Consider the following 21,786-nt stretch of genomic DNA (forward strand, 5'->3'; position numbering starts at 1 on the left):
AAGCCCCGCCCAGTTTGGCGGGCTCCATCGCCATAGGTCCATGCAGCTTTGCTGCCATTGGTTCGAAGTTTTACTTTGCACGAACCAATGGCCGTGCAGTATTCACTGCGTTATTAAAAAGCTTCAGTCATCTGAGAAAAATGAGTTTTCCCCATAGCGTCCTGCTACGCAGTACTCGTTTCCGTATCTCAGGGAACCGATGTTACGTAAGTACATAAACAATAAATTACTGAATGCATCTCTACTACCTTCAACAACAACCTACAGCAAAATGAGAAAAATTGTGTTCATGTTGACTGAAAAGGTGCTATGAGTGAGTGCTTCGGAGAAATCTCCAATCTTCTGAGAAAAACAGAACAGATATATCTTAAAAATAAAGGTGCTTCACGGTGCCATAGAAAACCCTTTTTTGTCTAAATGGTTCCATAAAGAACTCGTGCTTAAACATGTACAGTTTTTCTTAGTTTCTTTTTGTTTGTTGGTATGGTTATATAAAACGACAAAAACACATTTTTACTGTCTGATTGTTTCACGTGATTTTTAGCTGATTTAGACTTATAGCAGTCTCAAACTAATTGTGGTTGAGAAAGTTATACCCTTAACACCCGAGGATTCTTTGTTTCACAAAAGGCTCATTGAAATGGTAAGGGAGATGGTTCTTCCATGACATCAATGTGAAGAACCTTTTAAGGACCTTCATTTTTAAGAGTGTATGGTACACAAGAGGCTGTGTATGTGACTAAAAACTGACTAAATCTGAGCATATGTCGAACATTTTAATATATTTGGTAAACATGCAATGCATAATAATATTAAACCCGAAATGAAAGCTTGTAAGCTTTCCTTACAAATCAAATCAGGTGCAAACAAAGTATAAAAAAATAAAAGTTATTAAGAAATGCTGAATGATACAAGATGTCACTTAGCATGCAAGTGTAAAATAATTGATGTCAAAGCAAAATTAGGCTTTATTTTAAAGTTTATTCCTGATTATCAGGATGTTCTTTAAACTGCTGTGTCTGAACAGTGTCACGCAAACCAACATGTTTATCAATAATAAAAGGACTGCCTACTGTAATAAACACCCAGAAAGACAGAGCAGTTGATCACTGACAGTTGACCAACATATTAATGTTTCAAAGAACTTACAGTAGAACCAGCAAATGTCTTCAGTTTGCACCTTGATCACTTTATTTCATTTATACAGCATTTTGATCAAAGTTCATTAGACATACATTGCACAAATGCCCTAATATCATATCATTGTGTCGTATTTCTACACTTCATAAACGTGTCATTGTGTAAAATGCTGGACTTTGCAATGTACTTTTATACATATGTTTCAATTTATACAAGCCAAAGTATTCAAAAATAAGCAAAAAAATAAAGAAGCTAAATAAATAGCCTAATTATGTGAACTACGACTAAAAAGGCATTATAGTTTTCCAAAAGAATGAATCAGTCCACAAGGGAGGAGAAAGATGTTCAGAGATATTGCAGAACACAACAATTCTTCACATTTTTCAGGACATTGTTCATTTGAATACCTACTTACTGAAGCTGCCCACGCTTTGATGCCAGAAAAGTAGAAATGTAAAAAATACTGAGTGTGTGTTCTTTGCACATACTCTCAAACATTTACTATTTCCAAATTGAAAATGAAAGCTACATTAAAAAGTGCAAAGGAACATATTGATAGATTCTGTAAGTCTTAAAGATGAATGGAAATCACTTCACTATAAAGAGAAACTCTTGTCACAAGTCGGGTTTCCATCACCCTGGTTTTGTGCACATTTGGAAGTTTCGCATCAGAAACGTATGATGGAAATCAGTTAATGCGAATAATGAAAAATGGAAACGTATTTGCTGAATAAATTCTGATAGAGCGAACATTAAACCCACAAGACTAAGCGGCTGTTGCATCTGATGGTGTCTTTCTGGTTTCCAGGTCTTTTTATTTCCTGTATTTACTACCTGGTTGTTTTGAGTTTTGATGAAATTATGGGTGTAATATAAATGTAAACATCACAGTTGTAAAGCAGTAGTCCAATAAGAAACGTGGCCCCACCTCAAACTGTGTAATTTACTCCATCTAACTACAAATGTATTTTTCATTCTTTAGTTTTACAAAACGACTGTACCTTTCAAGGTAAAAATAAGATGAAGGTTTATACAAGTAACTAGTGTTAGTAATGAACCTCATACTTAAAAACTGTAATAAAGTACAATTACTTAAGTACTTTACACCTCTGCCGAGAAGCATTCAGACATCATAAAGCCATAACAGTTTGTTCATATTGTCTGTAGACCTTGTAGAACCTCAAACTGAAGTTTAGATTGGCACACATTTATGGGTTCCACTGTGGTATTTGGCAATACCACATGGCCCAGAATATTTTCATCTACTGTATATAAAAATATAGAATATATCAAATCCGACCCCTACTTGTCACCTTGGAATCTATCAACATTTGTATCACATTTTATAACTTTTCATTTATTCACATTCTTATTCTGTGACAAGTTATTTACATATTTATGTGATGTTTTTTCTTTAAAGGTGCAGTTTGTAAAAAAAACGCCGCTAGAGGGCGCACGATCAAAACAACAAGAATGCCATAGCTTGATGACGCTGTGAAGGAGCATGGAATGATGGGATCTGTTGTCTTCAACTCCACCGCTGATGGCCATCAATCAGACGGGAATGAGAAATCATGTTAGCAGATGAGGTAAAGTTTTATAATTGTTGTAAATAATTGTGGTCCATAAATAAGTGACTGCTCGAAACAAGTCAGTGGCTTGCTAGACGCAACACACTACTTCCGCATTTGTCCACGACACTGTTGTCATGCTGTTTCTACGTCAGTAAAGGCGGTAACAAAGGGGAACGTGGATATGATGCCATTGACAGGCGACTGCACAGTAGTGTTGTTTTTGGCGGCCTGTTTTAATTTTAGTTTTAGTCTAGTCTTTGTGTCAAGCTGTCATTTTAGTTTTTATTAGTTTTAGTCACGTTCATACACTTTTTAGTCTAGTCAAGTTTCAGTCGACTAAAAGTCTGAGCATTTTAGTCTTATTTTAGTCAGAATTATCCATGACTATTTTCGTCTAGTTTTAGTCGACAAAAACTGATGACATTTTAGTCTAGTTTTAGTCAATGAAAATTGTATTTTAGTCTCTTTTTTGTAATGCAATTCTATGTAACCCAGTCAGTATAAGTACCTAGTAGTATAGACGAAACCAAAATATTATTTTAGCCAAACCCATTTCAAACAAGGTTATCTTATTCCAGACACGGAAGACGTCTGATTTGAATTTACGGCCATCGGTAGGGGTGGGAATCTCTAGGCACGTCACGATGCGATTCGATTACGATTCAGAGGGCGAATGTGATGATAAAACAATTCTCGATGCATCTTTTTCCTATACAAATTTTCTTTTTCTCGCTGTGTGTAGCATTTGTCATAACCCAGACCGATTTTACTTCCAATATCCTTTATTAATAAAACAAATGTAAGTGATTTGGCAAGTCAACTGGAAGGTTACATTTGCCAGCATTGCAAAGAACCAACAGGAGAAGAGTAAGTGCCCTCAGTGCCCTGTAGTAGCATACAGAATGCAGTAAATTAATGCAGACTTTTTTTGCACATAGCACTGGAGCTAGAGAGGTTTAAAGTTATTATAGTTCACTAAAGTATTTTTTGTCGGAGTGTTCAATTTAACGGGACTTTTATTTTGACGGGTCTTTGGTTAGACGCTTGAGTTTTTGTGTTTGCCGATAGCTTCACTCAAACAGTAAACGCTCGTAAAATAAACTCAGAGCAACTCTGGAGATGAAGTTCTTGTGTTCACATCCTCATACAGTGCAGCACAGATAAATACTCGACCATCACTCGTGTTGTATGTTAGACTGTGCACATAATTCATTCAGACACGCAGAACAGCCAGATGACATTTAAATAACAGGATTCCGCATCAGACGAAATAACGTTTCGTCTCGTCTCGTTTTGGTCAACGACAATGAAGAGACATTTTAGCATAGTTTTTATTTTGTAAACCACATTTAGTCTCGTTTTTATTCGTCAACAATATTGCATTGTACATTTAATTATAGTCATCGACACATGACCAGCATTTACGTTGCGTCTCGTCTCGTTTTCGTCACGTGATAAAGGTTCGTTGACGACCATATTTCGTCATAATTTTCATTGACGAAAGCAACACTACTGCACATTCCCATGTAAATGTTTAGAATGGCGATTTTCTCATGATGTACAAGTAGTTGGAAACATTTGAGATATTGTAAGTACTCAGCTGAACAAAATATATAACACTAGCTTAATGGTTTTTGGATATTTTCCTGCAAAATTGTTACAAACTGCACCTTTAAGTTGTGTACATTTCGGGACGTTTTTAACTTGGTTCAATGTAACTTTTTTATACCGGTCAACACATTATTACAACACTAATTGTATGTTTTAAATAATTTAAGTAAACTGTTTGTGTTGCTTGAGAATTATTGCAGTAGCTAATGTTTTGCAAGATAGCACTTTATAATTCCAAGCAAAAAGTGATTTTTTAGAATTAGAAGGTTCTGTCTGCATTTGACCTGTTCCAAAAATCCCCTTATAAAACGGTCAGTTCTGGTCCTTGATTGTGATTGGCTGAGACGAGTTCTAAGCCGTTATAAAATACCCGATTTATAACGGCTGACCGCATTACATAGCCTAAATATCATTTTATTTACTTTATTTTATGAAACCTTGCTACGCATATGGAATAACCGTTTTATAGAAGCAATAAAGCCCGCGAAGCAGTGGGTTAGACTGCATTTTATAACAGCTAAGGGTGGCTTATTGCTTTAATTTACAAATTTAAGAGGATTTTTATCATGTATGACAGAGACATGTTCCTCATATCACTTTTGCTATATGAAATGCAGAAACTTTCAATATCTCAAAACTCAGAATGGCGATAGAACCTTATAATTTCCAAGGTGCTGTACTGTATATCACTGAAAACATGGAAATCCAGAAAAACTTGTTAATGACAAGTTCACCACTTGTGTTAGAAATGACAGAAAATTGTATTAACGGCGGGGAAAGAGTTAAATGTAATTACTGTTGATGTGAACTGGCCTTGTGAAGTGTACTGAGGAGGGTCAATTTACTGTCAAAAGTTTCCCAAGCATAATTTACTGTAGGTAATGTGCTTATAATAAAAATCTGTATTTTACCCACAAGAAAGTAAGATGTGTGTGACATCACTACAATGAACCCGCTATGCAGGTTTAGACTGTGTTCCAACTTCCACTTTTGCTCTCAAGGTGCTCTTAAACATCTAACATGAATTTAACGTAAAGCTAACAAGTTCACAGTTGATCTGTATCGATTTTATGCACATTTTTACACTTAGGTCGATGCACTCAAAATGATCAACACAGACTTTTTTCAGGGTTTTTTTCTCATTGTTGGAGGACTGTATTGAAAGCAACATCATCAAATTGTGGGTGCTTTTAAAACCACACACATCAGCAACAAGAACATAAAACCTCTATCATGTCTATCAAGCTTTTAGTTTACAGTATAAAATAACAGTAATAACCTCACTATGTTGTCCTGTGACAGGGTCTTCAGTGACCAGCAACACTGACCAATGACAGCAGCCATAAACAACCTTTCTTTCTGCATTATTTGAGATAAATATTTAGGGAAATGATGACTCATTTAGACTGAGATATGTGCAAAATCGATTGAGAAAAACTGTAACAATACAAGTCATAACTTTGGCACTTAGTCACATGGAAACATCAATTAGATATTGTTATTTAGACACATTATTTACAACATATTTCACACACAGCTTTAGGTTTGTTAGGTAAAACTAACTGAATTGAAACTGAATTCCAGGCGACATCTTCTGTGGGCACAGATGTGTTTCCATCCGAATGAATTTCCGACTTTCTGAACTTAATCAGCTGCCACTTCATTTCCAGCAATATTATGCCCATTTGCACAGAGGTTGAAGTGCAAAAAACACAGTTTCTTTCTTTCTTCAAAGTGTAAAAATATCATTCCCAGGTGGCTAGATACAGTTCAAAAATTGTTCACATTTTTAGGTATTCACATGAATTTATCATCACTCTCGAGGCCTATTCAAAGGACATGAGGTTTGCTGGTATCTGGGGAGAACAAGGTGGAGAATATTCCTTCTGTTGGTTTATGTTTATGCCAAACATTTAAATTTTGCCATGTTAGCAGATCTGTTTTAAAAAACAACTTACAAATTTAGAACATCACATGCAATTTGCTCAGGACCTGGAAAAATATTTTCCACTCAGTTAAAAATGTTTATTTCATAAGGAACTTACCTGTGGTCTTGTACTTCTGCAAGCCTCGGCCAGATGTTTGTGCCAGATAACGGCAGAGAAACGCGATCCAGTCTGGAACTTGTAAACATTGCCTGGATCCACAAATGAAAACAAATGAACCCACTTGGCTTCATTTCGATAGATTTTGTGATCTAGGAAAACGTCTTGGTTACGGATGTAACCTCAGTTCCCTTTCTGTCGGTCTCTCGACGTTGTGTCGAGCCGACAGATGGGGTTCGCTCTTGAGAACCTATCAACTTCTGACTAGTTTAGAAAAGGCCAATGAAATTGGCGAAGCCGGACTCCGCCCCCGGATATCCAGGTATAAAAGGGAGACGGTGTGCTGCATTCATTCACCTTTTGGTCTGTGGAGCCTGAGCATCCCTCGACCGCTGCGGCGGGCGGCCAGAGTTGTGGCAAGAAGGACACAACATCTCGTTCCATCCATCAGGGAACTGAGGTTACATCCGTAACCAAGACGTTGCCTTTCTGTCGGTCTCTTGACGTTGTGTCGAGCCGACAGATGGGGTTCCTATGGAAAACGGCACAGCGTGATCCTTTAGATAAAGGTGGGAAGCCCCTGCCACTGGCCGTCACGGGAGGAGGCCTTGATTCTCTATCAGCTAGAAGCCGCCCGGCACGGCAAGGGCCACTGGGTAGGCATTATTCCCCACTGGGGGAAAAACGCTACAGAGACCACTACCTACCATAGGGAGGAATTAGTGGAGACACCACGTGGTCTCACCATCAGTAGAGAACTCATGGGAAAACGTGTGGACTGAAGGAGTTAACCGCAAGGTGGAGGTCCACCTAGGGAGGTCATGGGTTGCCGAGGTGGGAACCATTCATGAGGATACATCAGACGGAACCGCCCACGGGGGGGGTTACCACATCTGGAGCACTAGGTCCGGTTAGAGCTATGTGGTAGATAACTCAACTGTTCCCCGGCCTTAAGGGCCAGGGCTGCTCTGCCCAGCCTGCCCCCAGGAAGGTGCTAGTGATGGATGGAATGCCTGTTCTTTACCCAGTGGGGGAAAGAGGGGAGGCGTAAATAGCCGCTGATCCCCCTAGAGGAAGGGGGAAGGGCTTTCGCAGGCGTACGCCCTACCGGCTGCCGGTCCTACACGTTGCCCTGCAGGACGTGGGCTGACACCGGTTCCACGCGTAGGTATTAGAACCTTGCGAAGGTGTTGGGCGTAGCTCAACCCGCAGCTCTGCAGATGTCTGCCAGAGAGGCGCCCTGAGCCAGTGCCCATGAGGAGTGTGCCTCACTCCTAACGGGCAGGAGCGATCTTGAGATCGGTATGCTGTAGCGAAGGCATCCACAATCCAGTGCGCCAGCCTCTGTTTGGAGACAGCCCTCCCCTTCTGCTGACCTCCAAAACAGACAAAGAGCTGCTCAGAGCCTCTGAAGCTCTGCGTGCGGTCCAAGTAGAGGCGCAGTGCGTGTACTGGACACAACACAGATGGGTTGGGTCTTCCTCCCCGGTGGGGAGCCCCTGCAGGTTCACCACCTGGTCTCTAGGGGGAGTGGTGGGAACTTTGGGCACGTAGCCGGGCCGGGGTCTCAGGATAACGTGAGAATCACCGGGCCCGAGTTCTAGGCAATCTGTGGACACGGAGGGTGCTTGTAGGTCCCCTACCCTCTTGGAGGTGAGCGCCATCAGGAGAGCCATCTTTATTGTGAGGTGAGAAAGAGCAGCAGCTCCGAGGGGCTCGAAGGGGGGGCCTCTTGAGGCCCACCACCTAGGTCACAAGAGGGTACGGAGTGCGGATGAGGTGGTAGCCTTCTCGCACCCCTTAGGAACCTAATGACCACGTCGTGCTGTCCCAGAGGCTTCCCAGCAACTGGATCGTGATGAGTGGCCGTAGCGGCTACATACACTCCCAGTGTGGAGGGGGAGAGGTTACTCTCCAGTCTCTCTTGAGGAAGGGACAGCATGTTCCCGATCGAGCAACTCCGCGGGTCTTCTCACCGAGAAGAGCACCAGGAGGAGAAGAGGCGCCACTTATGGGCGTATAGCCGCCTAGTGGCTGAGGCCCTAGCCTGAGTGATGTCCAAACCACCGCAGGGGGTGGGCCACTCAGGATCTCCTTGTCCCGTCCAGACATGGAGGTTCCAGGGGTCTGCCTGGGATGCCGTAATGTGCCCCTTCCACTGGGAAAGCAGGTCCTTCGCCAGGGAGAGCGGCCAGGGGGAATTGTTGTCAAGAGACTTAGCTCCGAGAACCAGCGCGGTTAGGCCACTAGGGCGTAACTAGTACCACTTGATGCTCCTCTTCCCTGGCCTTGCACAAGAACTGCGCAATGAGGCTCACTGGGGGAAGGCATACTTCCGCTTACCCTGCGGCCAGCTATGTGCTAGGGTATTCGTGCCGAGGGGTCAGGGAGTACCAAAGCGGAAATGGGAGGAGTCCAGTGAGGCAACAGGTCCACCTGCGCCTAGCCGAACTGCTCCCATATGAGCTGGACTGCGCGGGGATGGAGTCGCTACTCTCCGCGAGGCGTCGACTGACGAGAGAGCGCGTTGGCAGTCTGGTTCAGGTCGCCTGGGATGTGTGTGGATCACCTGCTGACTCCAGAGGAGTAGGCGTCGGGCGAGTCGTGTTAGCTGCCGTGAGCGAATGCCACCCTGACGATTAATAACCCCACGGCAGCTGTGCTGTCCTGACCGGACCAGCACGTGCTTGCCCTGCACGAGAGGTTGCGACCTCTTCAGTGCAAGTAGCACAGCCAACAACTCTAGGCAGTTGATATGCCAACGCAGGCGGGGGCGTCCACCGCCCCGACACTGCGTGCCCGTTGCACACGGCACCCCAACCCTGCAGGGAGGCATCCGTCGTCACCACGACGTGCCTTGCCCCTGCCCTAGGGGGACCCTGTCCGCAAGAAGGTCATTGAAGACCAGCGGGTCAGGGTGCGTCGGCAGAAAGGCGTGATGACCATACGCCTGCTGCCGGTGTGCCACGCTCTCCAGGGAACCCGTCTCTGTAGCCAGTGTTGGAGCGGTCGCATGTGCATCGACCCGAGGGGGACCACCCCCACCGAGGATGCCATGTGCCCAAGAGCCTCTGAAAGTTTCAGGTGGACCGCTGACTGCCTGAAGTGTTTCAGGCAGTTCAAGACTGACTGAGCGTGCTCTGAGTCAGTCACGCTGTCATGGAGACAGAGTCGAGTTCCATACCGAGAAAGAGGATGCTCTGCACAGGGGAGAGCTTGCTCTTTTCTCGGTTGACCTGTGGTCCCAACCGATTTAGGTGCCAGAGCACTAGGTCCCTGTGTGTACACAACAGATCTCGCGAGTGTGCCCAGATGAGCCAGTCATCGAGATAGTTAGTACCCGCACTCCTCTCTCCCCGAGCGGAGTGAGGGCTGCTTCCATGATTCTTCGGGGAAAGGGACAGACCGAAAGGGAGGACTCTGTACTGATACGCCCGCCCGAAAGCGAGACATGAAAGTAAGCATCCTTCAGGTCTATTGCCATGAACCAATCTTGACATCTGGTAGATGCCAGGATGCGCTTCTGCGTGAGCATCCTGAACGGCAGCTTGAGTAGGTGCCTGTTCAGGGTACACAGATCTAGCAACCCCCTTTTTTGGGGACGATGAAGTATGGGCTGCAGAACCCGTTGAACATCTCGGCCAGAGGGACGAGCATGATCGCTTGCCAGAGGTGTGGTGACCCTGGCCCGAAGCACGGGAGCATCCTTGCCTCTGACTGAGGTAAGAGGATGTCCCGAACTTGAGCGGGCGTCTGGTAAGTTGTATCGCGTAGCCAAGACGGATCATATCCCGTAGCCACTGTGACGGTTTGGGAGCTCTAGTCAGGCTCCCAGGGACCGAGACCGGGGCTAGGGGTACGATCTGCTTCATCGACCTCCCAGGGGGTGGTTCGATGGCTGGCAGTGCGGATTCCTTGCCGTGGGGAAGCCCCCGGGGAGGAGATCGGCTCTGCTGACTTACCTGCCTGGCGATGATGTAGCACAATACACTGTCGACTGAGAGTGCTGAGGGCTACTGATTATCCTCGACATTGGGTCTCGCCGTGACGCAACGTCGAGTTGCCGAACACCGTCGTGTAGAGGGTGAGAGCGGCTGTGATATACACCCAGAGAGAGAGAACTCTTAAGAGAGAGAGCCGGAGGGCGTCGAAGAAGACCAGGGCTGCTGGGAAGCAGACGGTGCACGGGACTCGACGGCCGTGGCGGCCGAGTCGCGGCGCTGGAGGATATGCCTGATATCCTCTGTCTGCTTCTTTACTTTCGAGAACTGCGGGTCGACAGAATCACCAAACAGCCCCCCCCCTTGCAAGATGGGCGCGTCGAGAAAGCGGACCTTCTCGGCCTTACTCATCTATGCAAGGTTCGGCCAGAGGAGTTTCTCATGGACCACAAGCAGTGTTCGAATTGCGTCAAGGCTCTTGGGGGTCCCCTAACCAGTCTTCAAAAAAAAAAAAAAAAACAGACGGAGCTGCCAGTACAAGCATCAATCACATGATAGTTTGGATCATTTTAGTAATTTGACCACATTACATGCATAAATGTCTTTAACATGTTGATAATCCATTAAAAGAGATCCACATGAGGGAGAGATTAAAAGACATATTTTTTTGCAGTGACCATGCTATCGATCTTGCTGTAATTTTTTTATTTTGCATTGTAGCCTAGATTTTTTTTTAAGATTTGTTGTTGACTTTAATTGTACAGCTATTGTTAGAGAGGACAGGAAGAAAAGTGGGAGGGTTCGGGAAAGGACCACGAGACGGGAATCGAACCCAGGTCGCCCGATGCGCAACCGTGCCACGTGTCGGAGCACTGCCCACTAGGCTATTGGCTGTCTTTCTGGTTTGATGTCTTTCTTCACAGCCACCCGTGACGCAACGTCTGAATCGTCAACCGCCCGCAGTGCGGGCAGGACGTATCCACAACGTCTGCCCCAGCGTACTGGAAGCAGACATCGTGTCTGTCTCCCTCCTCGATGAGTGTGTTGCACCCATGAGAACAGCAGGACATGCCACGCTGGAGAAATTTGCTCTTTTAGAGAAAAAAACTCGAACTCTTCTGGCACTGCCGAGACGCCCAGGGGAAGTCGCTGCAGGAAGGGACAGTCCACTGCATCACGTCATAAGGTTCCAGCAGTAATTCGGCGTAGAGATGAAGTCTCGAAGTCAATCAGAGTGAAGGCTCCGAAGAACAAAAGGTGAATGAATGCAGCACGCCGTCTCCCTTTTATACCCGGATATCCGGGGGCGGAGTCCGGCATGCAAATTTCATTCGCCAATTTCATTGGCCTTTTCTAAACTAGTCAGAAGTTGATAGGTTCTCAAGAGCGAACCCCATCTGTCGGCTCGACACAACGTCGAGAGACCGACAGAAAGGGAACTTCAGCTTCTAAACCATTGTCAAACACCACAGAGACACAAAGTAAAAAAGATTTCAAAATGTATTATTCATAGGTATGTGTTTAGGTAAAATTATCATTCTTGTTTAATTCTGTTAACTACTAACAATATTTTTACCAAATTTCAAATAAAATATTGCATTGTATTCTATTTGCATTTATTTGTAGAAAATGAAAACTGGAGAAACTGGTGAAAATAACAGGAAAGATGCTCTGTATTTTTTCAGACCTCAAATACTGCAAAGAAAACATGTTCATATTCACTTTTAAGCAATACGACAGTCAAATCTGTACATGTATTTAGGAAAAGTTCAAAAATTATTTTTTATGTGACAACCTGGATTTTTATGAGTTTTCATGTTTCTTGTCATGCTGTCAGTCTTTCACATTGCTGTTGAATGACTTTATGTCACTCCTGAGGTTTGATTTTATTTAAATTCAACAGACACTGGGCTAGAATGACGACAATACACCAAGAAATGCTGATTTGAAATGAAAATTTGTAGTGGTCTCAAATTTTTTTCCACGGCTCTATATGTCTAGTTTTCACAATGCTGGGAACTATTTGACTTAAAGTAATAGTTTACTCATACATACAAATTCTGTTTATTCACCCGTATGTCGTTTAAAACTTGAATATGACTCTTTCTTCTGTGCAACACAAAAAAATATATATTTTGAGATATTCCTCTTAGCTGGATAACTGTGGTACCTCTTTCAGGATCAGTGAGCTGGAAAATGTTGGGATGTTCAGGGTTGTCAAGCAGTGCCACCATCCAACCTGTGAGTGTGATCTTTTTACACGGCCTGGATTTATACTTCAAGACAAATAGATACAATTATAAAGAGATTAAGAGAAACCCTTAAAAGTGATGTTTCAAAATGCATGTGGGCCACACAGTAGGTGCTTAGCTAAAATAACGCGTTGCTACATATTTGTTACTACAGTGTGTCTTTGCACAGTTCGTATTTGCAGTTATGATCCTCACCAAACTAGCTGAATGTAAAGAAAGTAAAGAGCACCTCATACAGCAAGACTTCTCATTTTCAAATGAATTAATATTGGATAACTTACATGTCTTCGCTCATTTGCTCTTAGTGCCTTGGAACCAAAATAGATGAGAATAGAGCCAGACAGGACAATCCAATATCGCCGCCATGATGAGAGCTGCCATCACAAAGATAACAACTGCACATCAAACACATTCAACTCAACTCAACTTTTATTTATATAGCGCTTTTTACAATTTTCATTGTTACAAAGCAGCTGTGCATGAAAACATGTTAACTATCAGCAATACATTGAATATCATACACACACGCACGCACGCCTTCTGGCTGCGCCCATCTCGCAACCTGGGCTGTTTGGTGACACCGTGAAGGATGTGTCACAACACTTTTCCGCGAAGAAGAAGGCGGAGGCGAGTCAATGCCCTGCCGCGACCTGGCCACCTATCGGTCGTTGAGGTCCCAAGCATCGCCTGCCCCAGCAGTCCTGCCTCCCCACGGCGGCCCCTCCAGGATCTGTGCCCTCCCAGTCGACGGCCTGCCAGAGACGTAGACCCCCGCGGAGGAAGGCTTCTGCCCCGGCCTGACGCTCACTCTCTCACAGAAGAGTATCCTCTCTCTCTCTGGGTTTTATTCTATCCCCATAGCACTCTCGACATGACGGTGTCTCTGACGTGTCCATACTGCGCTCCACTGGACGTTGCGTTGGCTGGCGACAATAAGCAGGTAAGTCGCAGAGCCGTCAAACCTCCCCGGATTCCGCCCTGTTAGGCATATTATTATCACGCGTCAGTGCCTTCGCACCCTCACCCCTTGGTCAGACTTGACCCTTGCTCGGGCAGGTCTTGAGGCGCGTCGGCATCACGACAGTCGCCTCCCTGTACGGGTGAGGTGCCGTGTGAAACAGGCACGCAGTGTTGGGGCGCTGGACGGGCCCCCCTCTGCCGTATTCGTGAGGCGGAGATTGGCGTGCGCGTGCCATTCGCCAAGTGCATTGGCGTTTTTTAATTCCTCTCAGAGATGATAGGTTCTCAAGATCAGACCGCAGTCTGTCTCTCAACACAACGTCTCGTTCCCTCCATCAGGGAACAAAGGTTACAGTCATAACCAAGACGACCTCATGAAGGGTTTAAACTAGTCAAAATCTAATAAAGTCAAGATCTAATAAACCCTCTTTTTATTTCACCACATCACTTGATATTCAGGGTCGCATCTTATCCTTTTTTGTTTTGGGTTCATCTAGATGCCTAAGTGTTGCATTTATATTTCAATCGAACCGCGCCAGAGTTCGACCACACACTGAAGCACATTAAGGGTCGGTTTCACAGACAAGGCTAGTTCCAGACTAAAATGAATGTTTGAGCTGTCTTAACTTAAACTAACTTGCCCTGACATATCTTAAAATATGTCAATGCCATTGTTTTGTCTCAATGTGCACACCAGTAAAATTGTTTCTAAAGCATTTTTTTTCAAAAGTGACTTAAATATTCTAATTTACCTAAAGCATAGTCCTGTCTTACACCGTGTCTACACCAGAGGCGGCGCGACGTGACATGACAAAAGACAATAGAACGCACTAGAACCCATTAGAATTTTATATTTTGTCCACACTAGACACGGCACAATGTGACACGACACACCCATTAAAGGGATATTTCACCCCAAAATTTACTCACCCACAGGTTGTTTCAAACCTGTATACATTTCTTTGTTCTGCTTAAGACAAAGGAAGATATCTGGAAGAATGTCAGAAACCAAACAGATTTTAGATTTAGATTCAATTTATTGTCATTGCACATGTACAAGTACAAGGCAACAAAATGTGACCTCTGCATTTAACCCATCCAGAGAGTAGTGAACACACGCACAGCAAGTGGTGAACACACGTACCCCCGGAGCAGTGGGCAGCTATCACTGCAGCGTCCGGGGAGCAAGTAGGGGTAAGGTGCCTTGCTCAAGGGCACCTCAGTTGTTACCCACCGGCCCTGGGAATCGAACCGGCAACCTTCTGGTCATGAGTCCGACTCTCTAACCATTAGGCCACAACTGTGGCAGTAAATGGGGGATGGGATCTGTTTGGTTACCAGCATTCTTCCAAATATTTTCCTTCTTGTTCAGCATAACATAGAAAATGTATACAGGTTTGGAACAATCTGAGAGTGAGTAAATGATGACATAATTTTTATTTTTCGGTTAACTATCCCTTTAAGAACAAGCCGCCTGACGTGTCGCGTCCGGTGTAGACAATGTGTTAAGCTATAAGCCTTGTCTGTGCAACCAGGCCTAAATAACCCGGTACTGTGAGTGCTTCTGAAGTTAGGGTTGACCCGCCCGCCATGTTTTACTCCTATATGCACATTTTGTTTACATTAGACGTGAGCTTAATTAAAGGTTTAATAGAGTGTTAAAGGGATAGTATACCCCAAAACAAAAACAACCTGTGTGAGAGTAAAATATGACATAATTTTCATTTTTGGGTGAAATATCCCTTTAAGTGTATGATAACGTGTTGAGAAGTTGTTGTAGTTATTGCAGTTTAATTGTTCACCAGTAGATGGCGGCAGCGCTTTGTCTCTAGATTTTCTTTCATTAACTACTGTGGTCTTCACAATCTCTATTAATGAGCTAAGGAGGTAGACGGCTGTCATTTACACACAAACCAAACATCATTGTGATCATGAACGGAATTACAAGCATGTCATTGTAACACACTGCAGAGACAGTTGATAGCACACTTACAGTGGGTTTTTTACCCTCCTTCATCAAAGTCTTTCTCCGTAAGGGCCCTTCAATGGTTATACTGCTCAAAGAACTGCATTCATAGCTGGACACGGCCCCAGGGATACTAATAAACAAGCACACTATGTATTATGATTTATATATATACAGCATATGTATTTTATTTTGAAAAGGATTATTTTCCCCTCATACTGTACACAATTTTTAATGATGCATACTTATGGACACACATAAACAGCAGTTTTCATACCTGTATATATAACTTCTGCTTCTAGCGGAGTTACAGACGGGAACTCGCCAGTTTGGGCCGAGAGTTGCGTACATGCGACCTCTAAATGAGATAAGAAGATGAAAAGTGACATGTATTGAGAAATAAATAAATAAAGATGTAATATTGTAATACTAATGATGTACAGTATATTTTACCTCTCAACTGTACTTGATAATTCATCACTAAAAGAACTTTCTCTACTGCCTGCAGAGCAAAAAAGAAATTATGAGAATCAAGAATTAACAATTTCTTTCTTTCAAACTCAAGGGTTGAAAAAATATTTCTGAAATTTTCTTTAACAAAGATGTGAAGTCTCATAATGCAAATATAAACATGTACTGTAACCAAAACAAGCAATTTGACCCAGTGCTCAAATGCTTAAATAATGCTACGATTTAGTGGTAAAACCCTAATAGATAGCTAGAGTTTTTTTATTAGGTTGAGCAACGTCTTGGTTACGTATGTAACCTCAGTTCCCTGATGGAAGGAACGAGACGTTATGTCGAACCGACAGAATGGGGTTTGATCTTGAGAACCTATCATCTCTGATTGTACTTTTAAAAAGCCAATGAAGTTGGCGAATGGCATGCCATTATGAATGTTTTGTAAATTATTTGTTCATCATTAACTAATCACTTATACATCACTTACAACTGGACGTTATTATAAAGTGTTACCCATAAATGCGTGAATCCGACGAGAGGCTCTTACTAACGGCCGTACAGGCGGTGGCCTTTGCTACTCTAGGGGCGAGATAGCCGCTCGACACCGTAAGGAACACTGGGAAGTGCTACCCCCTCGCCTGAGGGGAGAACGCTACAGAGACCACATCTGCCATAGGGAGAATAAACAAGCCGGCTCGTAAGCTTGAAGTGCCTAGTGATGGATGGAATGCTTATATTGTCCAGTGGAGGAAGTAGGGAAGCTGGAACAGTGAACTGACTCACCTGATGAAGGGAGAAGGCGCTTCACAGGCGTACGCCCAGCTGGCCATCGGTCTTACCTGGTGTGTATGACGCGGGCAGACACCGGCTCTACACAAAGGTTTTAGAACCTCGCGAAAGTATTGGGCGTAGCCCAACCCGCAGCTCTGCAGATGTCTGCCAGAGAGGCGCCCTGAGCCAGTGCCCACGAGGAGGCTACACCCCGGGTGGAGTGAGCCCTCACTGCCAGTGGGCACGGGAGATCTTGGGATCGGTACGCCAAGGTGATGGCGTCCACGATCCAGTGCGCAAATCTCTGTTTGGAGACAGCTCTCCCCTTCTGCTGTCCTCCAAAACAGACAAAGAGCTGCTCAGAGCTTCTGAAGCTCTGCGTGCGGTCCAAGTAAAGGCGCAGAGCGCGTACTGGACACAACATGGAAGGGGTTGGGTCTTCCTCCCCGGAGGGGAGCACCTGCAAGTTCACTACCTGGTCCCTGAAGAGAGTGGTGGGAACTTTTGGCACGTAGCCAGGCCGGGGTCTCAGCACCGCGTGGGAGTCACCAGGCCCGAACTCAAGGCACTCGTTGGACATAGAGAGTGCATGCAGATCCCCTACCCTCTTGATGGAAGCAACTGCACTAGGAGAACAGTCTTCATCGTGAGATGAGGTAGAACGGCTTCTCCTAGGGGCTCAAACAGGGCCATTCCTAGGTCCACAAGGACCACATCAAGGTCCCAAGAGGGGAGGATTCACCCTCCTCGCACCCCTCAGGAACCTCGGTCAGGGAGTACCAAAGCAGACAATGGGAGGTGTCCAGGGAGGCAAACAGGAAGGACATGTCTGTCCATGGGGCTAAGGTGCAACAGCAGTGAGACGTGGTGTGAATACGCCTCGTGCCGGTGTGCCACGTTCTCCAAGGAACTCGACTCTGAAGCCAATGCTGATGCAGTCTCATATGCATCAACCTGAGAGGCACGACTGTCGTTGAGGACGCCATATGCCCCAGGAGCCTCTGAAAAAGTTTAGGTGGTAAAGCGCGTTGTTATGGTAACAGAGTCCAGTTCCATACCGAGAAAAGAGGTGCTCTGCACGGGGGAGAGCTTGCTCTTGTCCCAGTTGACCTGTAGGCCCAATCAGTCGAGGTGCCAGAGCACAAGGTCCCTGTGCATAAACAACAGATCTCGCGAGTGAGCCAAGATAAGCCAGTCGTCAAGATAGTTGAGGATACGCAAGCCCTGCTCCCTGAGGGGAGCGAGAGCAGCCTCCGCGCCCTTGGTAAAGGCACGGGGAGACAGCGCCAGACCAAAGGGCAGGACCTTGTACTGGAATGCTCGACCCTCGAAGGCAAACTGAAGAAACGGTCTGTGCCGTCGGAGATTCGAGACATGAAAGTACGCGTCCTTCAGGTCGATTGCCACAAACCAATCCTGATGTCGGATAGACATCAGGATGCGCTTCTGCATCAACATTCTGAACGGGAGCCTGTGAAGGGTCTTGTTCAGAGTGCGCAGATCCAGGATGGGGCGCAGCCCCCCACCTTTCTTGGGGACGATGAAATAGGGGCTGTAAAACCCTGAAGACATCTCGGCCAGAGGGATGGGCTCGATCGCCCCCTTCGCCAGAAGGGTGGCAACCTCGGCCCAAAGTATGGGAGCATTCTGGCCTCGCACTGAGGTGAACAGAATGCCCCGAAACTTGGGCGGGCGCCTGGCGAACTGGATCGCGTAGCCGAGATGGATCGTCCTCACTAGCCACTGCGACGGGTTGGGAAGCTGTAACCAGGCCCCCAGATATCGTGACAGAGGAACTAGTGGGAAGATCTGCAACATCCCTGTGGGGGGAGGTTCTGTGGCTGGCAGCACGGCTGTCTCGCCAGAGGCAGAGCCTGACACCTCATCCTCTGTATGCTGTTGCGTAGATCCGCTATGGGACAGTCTACTGCCGCCCATCGGAGACAAGGTAGGCGAGCGTGACGGGGCATGGACGGTCCGCGGTGGATTAACGTCCATGGGAGTCCCCATATCACCGCCGCTGCGGATGGCTTGGTAGCCACCACGGAACGGGAAGCAGACGATGCTGTGGCTGGGTCCAAAAAGAACACAGCCAACCGTGACCGCAATGCCTTGATCGGCATATGCTCGCAGTGCGGGCATGCCGTATCCATGAACGCTGCCTCAGCATGACCCAGACATGTGATGCAGCTATCGTGCCTGTCAGGCTCGAGGACGAGCCGGCCACATCCAAGATTACAGTGGTGAGACATGCCTGGCGGCAAGTGCACACATTGAGAAATTTGCTCTTTTAGGGAAATTTGCTCTAGTCGACAACCTCGGCTCGCTACCAAAATGCCCAGGGGAAATCGCACACACCAGGACGAATCCGTTGCTCTGCATCGTAGAATTCAGTAGTTCAATCAAAGAAAATGCGCTCAGCATGTAGCTCAGCAGGTTCCGAAGAACAGAAGGTGAATGAATGGGCACGCCATCTTTCTTTTTATACCTGTACAGTATGTACGGGGCGGAGACTGGCATGCCATGCCATTCACCAACTTCATTGGCCTTTTAAAAGTACATTCAGAGATGATAGGTTCTCAAGATCAATCACAACGTCGAGAGACCGACAGAAAGGGAACAGGACTTACCCAGTGAAATGCCATTGGTGAACACTGAATCATAAGTGTGGTTTCTCACAGGGCTGTGTGATTCTAAGAAACTATCATCCAAAAGGTGTCTGGCCTTTTCTTTAGCTGGGAAAGTTGCACTTTTACTCTCCGCTACACCAATCTGGCACATCATACTAAAAAGAGAAAACAGAATTGTTGAATTGAATTGAGGTTCGTTTTTGTAATTCTTTTTTGGCATAGGGACCAGTGTTTATGTCATAACACATGTGGTAGTGTTTTAATGTAACATGATACTTACTTATTCCCCAGGCTGTGGCTCTTCCTGTGGCGGGCAGGGGGTGGGGTCGGGAGGTAGGCAACCACTGATGTATCAGGACAGGTCGGCCGGCGGTTATATCTCACTGAGGCTGACACTTCAGAGGGCCCTGTACACACACACACAGAAAAATGGTAATTAACGTTGGTAATCTACATTAGTTACCATGAACAATACACTGTACAAAAATGTTGATATTTTTTGAAATTTTAAAACCGAAAGATGTATTGATTAATATTTGTTAATCATTTTTGTATTAACTATCATTAAGAATGATTATTAAATGCTGTAAAACTATATCACTCTATTCTGGTAATGCTAGATGAAGCATTAACTAATGTTAATGAATGAGATCTTCATTCATTTAATCACATGCTGTGATAATTTTCATTAAGCTTAGTTAAAAAACTCACTTTAATATTTACATTTTCAGTTAACTACAATATACAGACTGGTAGACCATGTACATGTTAACTGCACCCTCAAGCTCTTTTCTGTCCTATTCACAACAAACAAAAATTAAAACCACAGTTAGAAAAGCTTTTGCTCTCTAAAAGCCTGATTAGCCAAAAAAAGTGGACAGTCTGCCATCCAGTAAAAAAGTTTCCTGCAGTTTTTATGTTTATAGGTCTTTTTCCATAATAAAATGTAACCGGAAGGGTATTTGTTGCAATGCTGGAAGTAGTTTTCATTTATCATTAGGACTGTGTTCATCCTGACATTCCCTATACTTTTAAACAGTTTGTTAGGTCCTATAGAGTGCAAGAAGATCCCTAGATTAACTAGAAACAGCCTCTGGTCTGAACTAACAATCAGAAGCGAGTTGTCCTGAACGCTGCCAGCAGTGTCATTAGAAACACACACCAGATATCATTCACACACCGGATATCTGGGTCAAGAAAATATTTTTTCATGAGTTTCATGAAAAGCAAAGTGTATGTGTTTAAAATGATCCAAGACAAAACTAATTATATTTATAAATGCATAATTGAATGTAATAATAAATGACCAGCATCAGGGCCGGATTATCCAATGGGCATGGGCACAGGCCCAGGGGCCCATGCGCGCTTGGGACCCAAGCAAGGGGGAGAAAATTTCACATAATGTTTTCGCTATATTCATTCTGCTGTGTGCCTCTGTGGCCAGTACACAGAAACGTGCGCGCACAAAACGTTGTTTCTAATGCACGCAAGGTTGTCTCTTGATTTAGTCACATTTACGAGCCCTTTAGCAGCTTTTGTTCAGGATAGCACAAAGCGAAAAATCTAGCGACTTTCCGATAAACAATTCATTCAGTGGGAAAATGTCACCAGTGCTGTCCCGCGAGCGCAAGATCTCTCTTTCCCCGTGCAGGGATCGTCTCAGTGAGCAGCAGGAAGAAGCAGCACATTCGACAGGTGACTCCTGAATGAAATGAGTACAAAACAGCATTTCCAACAACCTGTCACTGTTATCCACTGTTTGAATGTGTAAACATGAATACATTTCGTCTGCAAATATGCACATGGTTACCTAGACAGAGGCTGTGTGAAAGAATATAGCCAAAATCGCCGCTTTTGATAGTGATTTGTTAGAAGACGTCGCGTTATAAGTCAGAACTGACATTAGAAGCTGAAAATATGTATGAGAACGGCTTTATTGTTGTAAATATAATCTAGGCTAAGCTAGAATACCCTCACGGTTGTCTTTAAAAGCTCAAAAGGAAATAGTTTTTTTACATGTATTTGGTGGTGTTTCTTCGCCAATAATGAATGTTATATTGATATAATGTTGATCAGGTCTAACTGCCTTTAGCGATTTTTAGCCTTCGTTATTAGAAAATCCAGAGTGATTTTACATACATTGCAAAATGTTTACTTACACAGACTCGTAAAATATACGCTAAAGAAGTATACCTATAATATTCGTTAATGCCGTTTAACACATTACACGCTTACATAAGAACGTGAGTTGCGAGGTGCTTGTTACACAAATAAGTTTAACAAATGGACAAATTACTCCTATAGTATAATCACTGACAAAGTCTGCCCTTTTATTCTTTGAAAAATGAAGATGTTTAAGAAAATATTTGAGAATTAATTACACTTATATAATATTATTAAGAACGTCCTATCATTTATCTTAATAAAGTGCTTA

At 44.5% G+C, this 21,786-nt stretch overlaps 1 protein-coding gene across 1 annotated transcript in view; it reads right to left on the bottom strand.

Annotated features, from left to right (window-relative positions):
- Nucleotides 1-1,168: 1,168 nt before the first annotated feature.
- ralgps1 (Ral GEF with PH domain and SH3 binding motif 1) overlaps nucleotides 1,169-21,786 on the bottom strand; it is a 112,977-nt gene continuing 92,359 nt past the window's right edge. The window contains exons 13-21 of the mRNA XM_057356152.1: nucleotides 19,633-19,759; nucleotides 19,353-19,507; nucleotides 15,943-15,991; nucleotides 15,767-15,847; nucleotides 15,517-15,622; nucleotides 12,845-12,937; nucleotides 12,482-12,587; nucleotides 6,371-6,462; nucleotides 1,169-6,181 (exon numbers count right to left, since the gene is read on the bottom strand). Coding sequence (XP_057212135.1) covers nucleotides 6,152-6,181; nucleotides 6,371-6,462; nucleotides 12,482-12,587; nucleotides 12,845-12,937; nucleotides 15,517-15,622; nucleotides 15,767-15,847; nucleotides 15,943-15,991; nucleotides 19,353-19,507; nucleotides 19,633-19,759 — 839 coding nt within the window. The 3' untranslated portion in view covers nucleotides 1,169-6,151. The remainder of the gene's footprint in view (nucleotides 6,182-6,370; nucleotides 6,463-12,481; nucleotides 12,588-12,844; nucleotides 12,938-15,516; nucleotides 15,623-15,766; nucleotides 15,848-15,942; nucleotides 15,992-19,352; nucleotides 19,508-19,632; nucleotides 19,760-21,786) is intronic.

This window comes from Triplophysa rosa, linkage group LG17 (assembly GCF_024868665.1).
Source record: "Triplophysa rosa linkage group LG17, Trosa_1v2, whole genome shotgun sequence".
Lineage (NCBI taxonomy): Eukaryota > Metazoa > Chordata > Actinopteri > Cypriniformes > Nemacheilidae > Triplophysa > Triplophysa rosa.